We start from the raw sequence: 12,671 nt of genomic DNA on the forward strand, positions 1-12,671 counted from the left end.
GGAGACCGAGGGTCAGCAAAGCATTGGTTAAACCAGCAGCACACAACACGCAGTCCAGGAGCACCTGGACTTGCTATGCCCACTGTGCTCAACCCCACAGGGATGCCGCAGAGGGATGTCCAGAAAGATGCCTGAAGAATTGACAGAAGTGGTGACATCACCAGCACCTTTTATCACTGTCTTAATGTTATGAGGCTGCCAAGTCAAGGGTCCCTGTACTCCAGGTTCTGTGCATTCCAGTAACACTTGCATCCTTGGAGTATTTAGGAATGCTGGAGATTTAATGCGAGACCCTTATTATTGCAGAATTAATCAAATTTCAATCTCTATTGCATGCATACTCTTCTGCATTCATGTTGGAACAAAACCCATATTAGGACTAGCACTTCTCCTACAATGCACGCAGCTTACTTACATAGAATCATAGAATCATAAAACAGTTAGGGTTGGAAAGGACCTTAAGATCATTAAGTTCCAACCTTCCTGCCACAGGCAGGGACACTTCACACTAAACCATGTCACCCTTGAACACCACCACGGATGGAGTATTCACAACTTCCATGGGCAACCCATTCCAGTGCCTTATCACCCTCACAGGAAAGAACTTCCTCCTTATACCCAATCTAAACTTCTCTTGTTTCTGTTACCCCTTGTCCTACCACTACAGTCCCTAAACTGCTGCCCTCCAGAGCAAACTTGTGACAGGCAAGAACTTCACCTGCTGTGTAGGCCTCACAAAGTGGCAAACTAAAGCCCCTAAACTATTACCTCATTTCTACAAACTACTATTTTTTCTAAAATTACACATTTGTTTCTTTAAACAGCTGATCCTCTCACAACAGAAAGCTTTTAATCTGAGTTTATCCAGTGTTCTCTGGCATATAAAGATCTGAATTTTAAACAAGGTTATCAAACTGCTCGATAAAGGCAAATTTTGACCTGCTCATTAAGCTGCCTTTCTGCAACTTTTAATCTTGAAACAGATACTACTTTACACTTCTGCATGTAACTCCTGTTTGTTGCTCTTGGCAGACAGTAGCATTATGTTCCAGCAATCTTCCTTTACATCTAAGAGAGGGTCTGTGGACTGAAGCACTAATTCCAAAACTAGGAACTCTGAATAGCATAACTCGCTAATCCCAATACCGACATTACCCAGCCTCAACCAGTGATAAACTCTAGCCATTGGTAATTCATTCTGCGCACAGTATTAGTTCAGTCTGTGATAGTGCTGGCACTGGAATTGCAGAGTTTCAGAATACAGCCATCAGATTCCATTTTAAAATTCTTGTATGAAACAAGACAGGGCTAGCAAAAAACTTCTGACATCAAAAGATCACTGACAGCAACTTTCAAACTCTTCATAAAGAAACAAACAATAATTTCTGTTTGCAAAAACTTGCCTGCATTATGACTAGCTGTTTCTGGAGAACCTATAGACAAAAATGTTTGCTTACCAATATCAGTCTCCTTTCCTCACCCCTAAAAATTAGGGAAAAAATCTATTGAAGACAGTGTCTTCCAATACAATGAATTTTGTCAACTAAACTGTTAATACACTTGCAGATCTACTTCATTAGCAGTCCACAGAATTAGGGTAAAAATACATTTTCCAGGATTTCAGGTTATCACTTCATTTCTGGTGACTTAATCTGAAGTGTTAAAATAAAAAAAAGGTGCTGAAAACCAAATTAGTAAAATCCTGTACTACCTAATAAACTAGACTAACTTTTGAGTGTTAAAACCCACACATCGACAACGCTTCAGATGCACAGTAAAGCACAGGCACATTAAAACATAAGATTGTAACAAAGGAATTCTGTAGCTTGGAATCCAGTAGATGGAAATGTGCTGCGCCTGAGGCAGGGAGGGAGGAATACTGGTACTTTGGGTGGTTTTTGAAGAGACTTTTCTGTTGCAGCTGTTGTGTTTTAGTTTTTGAAGGGGATTTGTTAGTGGAGCTCTTCAGCACTAGCCAAATTCAAGAATGGAGTAATTTAGCATCTAACTGAAGTGAAAATTACATTGTTTTAATCATGAGGCAGAGTTTTAGAGAAAATACCACCCAAGAGATGCAACATTATATACATAGGGAAAAGCTTCCTTGTCTTTACATGTGGCTGAGAAACTTAGTGAGGCAATACCTTGCAGAGTAGGACAACTTATTAATCTTAGTTTCCCCACTTCAGCTATTGCAAGTAGAACAAAAGAAATCTTTCAGACCCTTTGTGGAACTTCAGTGTGCTTTATCAAACAAATCCAAGCTTAAAAAAAATCACACATTTTTAAAAATTTGACAGACCCTTTATACAAGCTTTTCTTTCTGTTTATATTTCCCCACCTTTGAGGTGCTGGCAGGAGGAAAGGCAACTTATTTCCAGTTGAACAAAGGAAGCTATTGCAGACAGGGAGCATCTCCTGTAATAGCCTGGGTATTCTCCTCTCATAAGAAGTTTCAGCATCTGGATTCACCCTCTCACACCTAGATGTCAAAGCTACCTAGCTGTAGTTCTGCGTCAATACCAGATGATAGCTTCATTACATAATTCTTTTGCTACCAGCAGTTGGAGTAATGAAATACGTAGAGCAAGCCTAGCTACTACAACCTGTCCAAATTCTCATTTCTGCCTTGGAACTTAAGTGTGGCAGTACTTTGAGAGAAATCTTTGGCTGGGGTTCTGGCTGATTTTTTTTTTTGTTCAATATAAGCTATCAAAAAACTTTAGATATGACAGCTGTGGCTATAATATTTGGTATTTTTAAGGCAAATACAGCTTCTTTTAAAATTCAGAACAGTATTTTAGTACTTTCACTGTAACTGTAGTATACATTTGGTAACATATTTGTTTTTAAGGCTTTTTAAGCTCCCATTAAAGGAAGTTTTGTTACTGAATCCAAAATCTTTGGGTGACAGATGGGTTTCCTGTAATCCCAAGCACAGCACCTGTTACAGCACAATTACAATAATCTTGTAACCTTTTAATACTAGCAATATTTATATTCAATCTGCTTACTGAATTAACTGATTAAATTAGTTTGCAACTTTATGATATTACATAATTTCATTTTCATAAAGGCAATATGCAAATGTAGACAGCAGTCAGAACATCATTTAACTTTGTCAAGCATCAAAAGACTATCAGTCTTGTGATGTTTGTGACTATTATATATACATGCATTAAAAAAAGCAATTCAATGTAAGCATGTTAAATTTATTAAAACTGTTCAAGCATGAAGATTTGTTCCCCTCCTCCCCCCCACCAAGAAAAAAAAAAGCTATTTGAGTGATTAGAAAAATTCACACCACACAACTTTGAAGGAACAGGGTTTTCTTTATATGCAACAGGTGATAAACAGAACTTGTCCTTTAAGCACTGAACTGAAGCAAACAGTTGAGTCACAGCCAGCATGTCCAGAATGCTGAAAAATCAGTACTTGCAGCTGTAATGGCCACCTCTAACTCAAAATTTTGTGGAGGATTACAGTAACCCTAAGTAAAAATCTCTTAGCATTTGTTCCATTGAAGAAAATCAACCTTGATCAACCCAAATTATAACCCAATTTCAATGTTTAACTTTTTAATATAGAAAGCTAGACAGAACTGACCTGGCATTTCTCTTAATAACATAATAGTAAAGCTTAGAATTTTTAAACTTTTATGGAACACAGCTGTATTTCAATTCTTTCAAATGGTGAAGAGTTTCTCCCAGAGCAAAGGGAATGAGGGCAATACATTTTGCAAGTATTTCACCAGCCAAGTAGATGAGTCAAAAATACAGGGCACACAATGATAGCTCTCACTTCTTAAGCATGAATACAGTAAGGAATGACAAAAATCAGTGCTAAATTTACGTATATTCTGTTTCCCAGTACAGTAATTTCAACCTCACTTCATTTGAAGTGTGTGCCTATACTCCCCTCTTCATGTAAAGTTTTGACTGTGAATTCTAATTCTGCATACATAGGCTATGGAAGCTTTGTACATAAGTAACCAATATTCCCATAGCCTTCTGGTTTTTCTCCTGGAACTATAACTGCTATACAATTCTGTTCAGGTTTTGGTTGTTTTTTGTTTGTTCTGGGTTTTTTGTGGTGGGCTTTGGTTTTGGTTTGTTGGTGGTTTTTTTTTTTTTCTTTCTTTCTTCTCCCCTCCCCCCAGTTCAATGTTACTGCTGCGATCACTTAGTGCTTGCAGTCATATCTCATTTCTACCCTCCAATTTTACCAGATGGCAAATATACAGGAGGAGAGAAAGTATCAAATACTCAACTTCATGCTCTGCCTTCCAAGAAAAGTGTTACAAGCTAGGTGGGAAATAAGAAAGTAAAATTAAATTCACGTACACAAATCTACAGGGCCACTACTGTCCAAAGATGAGGAAAAACTTAGAACTAGCCTGTTATACAACATTCAGTTGTTTGCACAAAACTACTATTCTGCATTCTGGAAATAATTTAAAAGTAGCCTTTGTCAAGCTGTTTGCACATCTGTCTAATTTTAGAAGCTTTAAGAACATTCTTGTGTTTAATACAAGAATACAAATGGATTGCCAATCTAGAGTCTCTCTGGAATCTAAGTCGGTTATTGTCAAACTCAACCTACAATGTTTGATTTAAGATTATTGGTATGTTCTTATGAAGCTATATAATATATCACTCTCCGCTACACTCTGCCCCCCAGAAAAGTGCTTTTCTTCACTTTCCATGTTTCTTTTCTGAAGAAAACCTAATAAACAGTGGTTACAATGTTTTGTTGCAATTTACGAAATACAAATAATATGAATTGCCAACAGAAGTTTTCTGATACTGTAAGAGATTTCATATTGACACTGCACATAGACATATTAGCATATCTTGCACTGCTTAGTGTTCACTTTAGCATAAAGTGTAATATTTAAACAGTGAAATCGATACTGTACTCTATGAATCAGTGTGAGGCTTCTATTTTTACATCATACTTTATTCAAAAAATCTGGTTTTACTTAATTATCACACTTGCTTTAAGTCTTCTTACAACTTCAGCTCAGCTGTCCTTGACTTTTCTAGAACAAACCTCTCTTCACCACTGATGTTGGCAGCACAGATCTCCAATTATAATCCCAGTAGAGCTTTTCATCTTGTGCTCCACTCGGCATGTTAGCTCAAATGTTGGTGTGCCTCATTAGGAAAGCAGACCTCAACAACTGGGAGCTTCTGGCTTATCTCAAAGCGAGAAGAAAATCTGCTCTCCCTCATTTCCTCTCCAATACGCTGGAAGAGCGACTTCTACATTATTTCCACAAAGCAGCAGGTGAAAAACTTGACTAAATTTCCTTTCTGGCAACATAATTTTGCCATAGGACTTACTACATTGCAAAATGCCATTCCTATCGGTTACAAAAATACTTGCATATAAAAAACACTGTAATTGCTTATACTTGCTTATGGTTACATATTTTAATTAAGTGTATCAAATACAGGTAAGTGAAGTACTACTGTAATTAGTACGAAAGTTACTTAACCCAGCTTCAATTTGTTTGAAGAAAAGTAGCTTTAAAGTAAATGGAAATCAACTGACAGAAGTCTGCTCCCATAATACTGTCTTTCAATACAAAAAATTCAAAGCCTTGTACCATGTATCATTTCTACAATATCGATTTACCAAGTTGCTATAAAACTCTACTTTCTCTTTAAAAAGACTGTATCAACTGTACTTCTCTTACCTAGAAAGACTGCAGAAGCCAATTTCAGCAGGTGTTAATGGTTGCTGTCCACAGCCAGTTTTGCTTTGCTCCCCAGACAAGCCTACACTGCTGTATTCAAAACTGACATTCCTTCAAGTGCTCCCCATCTATTTAACAGTTCCTTCGAAGCAAACCAGCCAGGATAAAGAGGCTGAGATTTTTTTCTGGCTTCAAGATTAACCTGTTCACCGAGTCACTACTGAGCAACAGCAAACATACTTACTTTCAGAGTTTTGCCCAGCCTGGTCAGAGCACAGAGCCCACACAAGTTCACCATATATGTACACTGATGTCCCAAGCAAGTCTTTTGAGAAAAAGCTATGTCATTTTATTTGTTGCTCTTTACATATATTCAAGTTACTGAAGGTATGGAAGACAAAAACCCAGCAGTGAGATGCTAGATTTTACCACAGTGCTTAGCATACTTTAAGTGACAAGATGTGTTTTTTCCTGTTGCAGTTTCAGGCAGTGGCAAGCTGATTAAAAATGTTGTCTATTGCTAAACTACTAAAAGCATATAACAAACTTATTAAAAACATACACTATGTAGAGTTAAAACTTAAGGATCACAAAAGTGACAAACTCCTTCTGTTAAATGTTGGCAATATCCCATTATAACCACAACCATTTTTAAACAAGACTTCTTTTAAATACCTAGTTCAGGCACAAAATTTGTAATACTTCTAATGCTGCTCATTCTTACATGCTCTGTTCTGCCACAGGTGCTTTTTCTAACGTTACATACAGAAGTCATCAGTAGTTTGATTTTAGTATTTTCAGTACAGCATCAGCAGAAATACTTGTATCATGCTCTACCCAACTTTAAAGAAATTCAGGTGGGCCTAAGCTTTAAAATTTTATCCTAAAAAGGCACCAAAATCTGCTATGTCAGAAAAAGACTGCAAAATAGGGGATGAAGAGGGGAGAAGAAACAAAATAAATAAATAAAGTAGTATTTTAAAAAGCAAATATTTTCCATCAAATAATGCTAAATATGCTAACATTTTGTTACTACATGTAAAGGGTATGTTCTATAACTTTTTCTTTAGTACTAACTAGTGAATAGTCATATACTGGAACCAGCATTTGATACTACTTCATTTTTGCCCAGAAAATGGTATAGTACAAGTGAAATATCTTAATGACACCATATTGGCATAGACAAAATCGAAGAGATTTATAATTTATTTTAAATGAGAAATCACTTGATATCAGGTTAAACTTAGCAGAGCCTATTCTAGTTTAGCTATAACAAGAGTAAAAACTAAATAAGCCAGTTACCTCCAATTTTAAATAACTTAATTTGAAAAACATTTTGAGGAAAGGGCCATCCCTGTGATAGGGCAAGCCTTCTGACATAGTCTCATTTTCTTCTAACTACAGTTTTTAGTATTTGGATTTTTAAGTTTTGCTGTCATTATGCAGAAAACATTGCTACATTTCCTAACTGGACAGAACTCAACTTCAAATCACCAAGTCAGTAGATTTCACCTTAAAAAGGCACAAAACCTTATGTGCAAAGAGAAAGGACCTTGCCTTGGTCAGAAAGACAGAATATCTCTGTACAGTTTCCTCTTCACAGAGTCTAGTGAAATTAAAGAAAAAAAAAAAAAAAACACAGCACTGGGGACCATTGCTTTATAGCTTAATATTTACTGGTTATACCTCTCTCCCCTATTTTTTATTGTAAAAGTGGAAGCATGAGGCTGAAGTTTCTAGGAAAAGGTATGCTCTCCTCATTAATTATTTCCCAGTAAATTATCAATGGGAGAAGAAAACAAATCACATCTAGGGGTGAAAATAAAGCTTAGCAACACTCCTTCCCAAATGTTCCCTTCCCAGTGGTAAACGGGGATGCTCTCTAAGCTTTACGTATCTCCTTATAATTTCTACCTAGCTTCATCTTTGACTCTACATTCTCTCCCTTGCAGAAACTTTGCCAAAATGGTATTTCAGAACAACTGCATAGAAAAAGTGTATTTACCACAGTTATTTTGTTGGAGGTGCTTCTCATTCCATCTTGAAACAGAAAATGGACAAATAAAGTGTTGGAGGTAATAATTAATTGGCATGGAGACTTCAAAACATATGTCCTCTTTTTGTGGGTGTAACTGTAAAAAAGGACTGCACAAAAAGGCTTGAGGAAGTGAAGCAAGCACAGCGACCTAGCTAGAATTTATTTTTTTTTTAGAGGGGAACTGGAAGCTCCTTTGACAGAAACAGGCCAAAAATAAACTCTATTGAAAAATTTCAGGCCTTGGGAGGCTCCCACTGCTCACTAATTTTCTAGGCTATGAACCTTCAGAGTAGATTTCTGACCTGTTAGTAGTGAAATAAATCACAGGTAATTGCAGATATAGTTACTTAAGTGAATTAATATTTAAATACTTCCTTTAAGTATTTTAACTCAATTCACATTAAGTAAATTGTCACATAGCAAAATTCTCCTTTATTATATAAAAATTAAAAAAAATAAAATAAAAAATAGCATGGTTCTCTTCAACCAGTTTTTTCAACAGCAAACAGATGTCAGCAAGCCTTACAACTTTAAGGTCAAACATGAATATAAATGATATTGACAAATTCCAAGATTATTTTTACAGTATGGATTGTAAATTGTAGCTTTTAAAAACATAGCTTGAATTGCCTATAAACCTGCCATTCCTAAGAGTCCTCTACAGTTGTTAAACAAGTGTAAACAATAAGTACACTTCATGTGTTGTTTCTTGCACTCAAATTTTTATGCACAGCTGATTTTTATATACATACTTCTCCAGTAAAACCATGTATATATGCGAGAGCCATAGATAACAGTGGAATCATCAAGATTTAAGTTAATATTGCTGCACTTTTATCTACAGTATAAACAAGTTGCTGAATCTCTGCCACGCTTAAGCAGCACAATAATATTGGGGTTTAAGGTTTATTTTACTACACCAATATTTACGTGCTGCTAGGGCGGAACAAGTATGACAGCTCTTCTATTCATCCACATGTCAGGAACACAAATTTGTTAATAGAACAATTTATATTAATATCTTCAACTGTTTCTCTTCCTTAAATTTCTAAAGCAGCAAATAATGATTCGCATCTTAATTAGAGCATGCAAACCATGATGTGCTGCTAGAGTAGTTTAAGGCCTCAAGTGTAACACTTAAAACCTAGATGGTATTTTTTTACAACTATAACTGGAAAAACAGCTGTATTTAAGATTAGTTTTATTCATACACCAACCTGTAAAATTAAGAATCTGTTATGGTCCAGATCAATTCCATGGCTTCGAAGAAGAATACCAACATCTCTGAATGTTGTTTTCTTTCCATTGATGTGGTAGACTGAAGAATTGTCTCTATATGCAGTTCTAGATACACAAAATTTGCTGTTAGGAATGACTTCGTAATCATCTCCTTCCTGTTTTGAGGAAAAACAAAAGCCAGAAAAACAATTACTGTATCACAGGTTTACCTCGTATTTCACAATTAAGCACAGAAATTTTCTCATGCAAGGGTTTTAAGTCTATTGTACTCTCAGGTCTAGTAGAAGTGGGAACTGTCTTAGAGCTGCAAATCTCAAAAAAAAAAAAAATTTTTGAGAAAAAAAAATTGAGAGCCAGACAAAAAAAATAAAAACAGCCCAAATAATTTAAACTGAATGGCCTTCACATTATGCTTTTCCCACCTCTAATACAATCTATTGCTCTGAAAATACTTAATTTATTCCCTTTACCACTGCTTCAAATCACAAAGGAAAAGGCCTGCTACAAATTTAAGCTGGCTGTGCTATTCTATTCTCTAAATTTTAGATTAGGGAGTCTTGAATGGCTTAACTGCTGTTTGCATTTTAAACTCCTCTTTTATGGTGCTAGGAAAAGGAATTAATTTTAGCTGAGCAGTTCTAAAGAGAAACTGTAAAAGATAAAGTAAAACATTAAAGATGTGACAAATATGACATCATCAGCCTCAAAATATACTTAGACTTGCTACAAAGCAACTAAAATAAAGCTGGTACTAAAAAGCATGCTTCTTGTAAAGACTTAAACTGGCCTACCACTTTCCCAGATTAACCCCCACGAGCATAATCAAGTTGGTATCTAGCATATGAAGAAGTTTTTTAGATAATAAATTTAGCTTCTAGATATTAACAAAGTCCACTGGAAAAAAAATTACAATTTTTGAATCTGATTATTATAAATACAAGCAAAAGGTATGTGTGTATGTGGATCAAGTCAAAGAAAATTGTATGTCTTTTAAAACAGTTCCTTCAAAGGCTGTATATATTGCCAATTTATCAACATAATTTTTGAAATTTCAGTGTACATTTCCCACTATTTTGACTGATCCTAAACTCAACAGTTGATACTTCAGCTGGAATGTGTGCACAAAAATTAAATTTAAATAAAGATAAATAAATTCCTTGCACTCTAATTGCAATAAATCAATAAAAATGTCTACAAGTATTTATCAATACATTGAAGTTGCAAGCAAAATATATTTTTTTTTAATTTGCCAACATTTTATTTAATTCAAGCAAAATATCAGGTTAAAAAAAAAAAACAAAACTAGTGGTAGGATGTGAGGTCCATGAAAAATCTGTTTAAAAATTAAAAGTATATAAAGTGTAAATAGAAGTTTCAGATTCATTATATTTTTCTAATTTTAGGTAACCTAAACTAGTTTCTAATTGGTTTGAAAAGTTTTGCTTAAATAGGTTTTATTTCTTAATATATATGCTCACATTATAAATGTAAGAATATATAACATTTCCAAACATATAACTTATAAATTTGTAGGGGTCCTACTAATTTCAGAAATCAGTTTTATTTACTTGAGGTAAATGAGAGAACAACTCTAAAATTACTTTTTATAATTATTATTACATATTTCTAAATAGTTATAAAAACACATGTACTAGATATTAGCCTTGCAGAAAATAGTAAAAAAAAAAGCCCCTAATATTTTAAGAGCTGCACTACTCAAGAGAGGAATTTTTTAAGCAAGTTAACTTTGATTTCATGTTTTATATCCCAAAAGTAAGCTAATCATGCTAGGCAGTTTTCCCTAACTCAAACTGAAATAACCAAACGCTAAATACTTTCAAATCCTTAAAGAAAAAAAGTCTCCACTGTTCTGAACAGAAGCATACATACCTTGTCAATGATCTTTTGGAAGTGGATTTCCACAGAACAACTCTGGATATCTGTATGTTCGTCAGAACTATGGATCAGCACAGAGACTTTTTTGGATCTGATTTTTTGTGCTCGATACCCAAACACAAAAAGCATCGAATCAATGATATTGGATTTTCCACTACCATTTGGCCCAATAATACATGAAAAACGCTGCATAATAAAAGGGAAAAAGTAATATTGAAAGGAAAATAGATCCTGGGCATTGTACATCACCCATTTAATTTATGAACAGTTCAAAACACAATTATTCCTAGCACATGAAACTGCAGACTATTTGATAGCTTAGTTTTTACTGCCAAAGGTAAAGCAGCACAACTTATTTAATAAAAATACCCCACATCTCAACTCAGCTTTCTAAAATTTAACTTGTTAACTCAAAGCAATACTGCATTTAGCAAGCATGTTTGCAAGAAAAGTTTCATGATTAGCCACGTAAGTCTCTTGTGGGCATTAAAAAATATTCTCAGTCTTCAAAACACACCCCTAAAAGTTCTCCAGTAAACGAAATAAAGATAAATTCTGCTTTTTTAAGGCTTACCGACAAATTCAAATTCTGCAGTATCACAAAGTTGCATTTAACTGTCTTCTTTACTGTCTCATGATGAAAATTTAGGATATCACTATATAAGTAACTCTAAAACTTAAATATTTTTCAGGTATTTTGAGGCAAGCTTACATGAAAATACAGAAAGGAATACTAACACAGAGTGAAGTCTTACCTTCATTTAAAAAAATGCTTAAGGCAAAAGACAGATACCTTATGAAAAGGTCCCAAAGTTTGCTCCCCTGCATAGGATTTGAAGTTCTGGTTTACAATATGAGTTATCATAAGACGAGGAGCGCCAGCTTCATTGGTCACTACTGGAGGTGGGGGAGGAGGGATGCTACCCAAAATCTCTTCTAAACTTTGATTATCAACAACCTCGCTTGACACTGCTAAAAATCATCAAAAACAAACAGAAAGGAAGAAAAAAAAATACTGTAAGCTTTCAATGACTACGCACCTTTTAAAATGTTCAACTGGAAAAGCAAACAGTATTTCTATATGAACCAAACCTACACTTCTGCCTGTAACTACTAAAGTGAGCTAAACAATTAAGATTTTTCTTTCCATGAACTGAATCTTTAAAAAAAGATACTTAAGATGTCCCATCGATGCAGTAGTGGGTTTGTTCTTTCATTATGTAATTCTTATTCTAACACACTTTAATAGGCACTCTGCAATTACAATAGCTACAACCGTCACAATAAGCCTACAAATCTGAAACAGGCAAAGTCTTTCTAATTAATAAGTGCAAAGCCACATTTCAAGCATGCTCACAAGTTACTCTGCAAGATTTGGGGATCGCTGCACAATGCTCTGAAAGCTGTAATGACAGCACAACTACTCTGCAAAGACAGGAAGTTTGTTACGAAAACAAACTAGCCCCCTGGATATCAGCTAGTTGTAAGCAAAGCAGGTTTCAAACAGTCACTAGCAACTTTTTCTTCAAACAGACAGTAGGTTTTGCCACCAGCTTCAACATATTAATCTGTTTGTCAAATACCTTCCTTTAATAATTGCACATCTGGTTACCTAAAAAGACACACAGTGCTGTTTTTTCCAGACATTTTCAGGAAAAACTCAATTCAGGAAACCCAAGAAAATACACTGCTTCATGAAAAAGAAAGTCAAATCATTTTAAGAGTTAAGTAAATAAACTTGACATTTATTCCATTCCAAGAAATCCCATACCTTTGGCTGCATATAAATTTTAAAAA

At 34.9% G+C, this 12,671-nt stretch overlaps 1 protein-coding gene across 5 annotated transcripts in view; it reads right to left on the bottom strand.

Annotated features, from left to right (window-relative positions):
- Nucleotides 1-12,671, bottom strand: part of SMC4 (structural maintenance of chromosomes 4) — a 37,568-nt gene that overhangs the window by 21,953 nt on the left and 2,944 nt on the right. For 3 of the 5 annotated variants that reach the window (XM_065674668.1, XM_065674665.1, XM_065674666.1), the window contains exons 3-5: nucleotides 11,668-11,846; nucleotides 10,869-11,060; nucleotides 8,957-9,133 (exon numbers count right to left, since the gene is read on the bottom strand). In XM_065674668.1, coding sequence (XP_065530740.1) covers nucleotides 8,957-9,133; nucleotides 10,869-11,060; nucleotides 11,668-11,846 — 548 coding nt within the window. Of the gene's footprint in view, nucleotides 1-7,706; nucleotides 7,726-8,956; nucleotides 9,134-10,868; nucleotides 11,061-11,667; nucleotides 11,847-12,671 lie in introns of those variants that run through there. The other 2 variants (XM_065674669.1, XM_065674670.1) reach the window with 2 other exon arrangements.

Source organism: Lathamus discolor, chromosome 3 (assembly GCF_037157495.1).
Source record: "Lathamus discolor isolate bLatDis1 chromosome 3, bLatDis1.hap1, whole genome shotgun sequence".
NCBI lineage: Eukaryota > Metazoa > Chordata > Aves > Psittaciformes > Psittacidae > Lathamus > Lathamus discolor.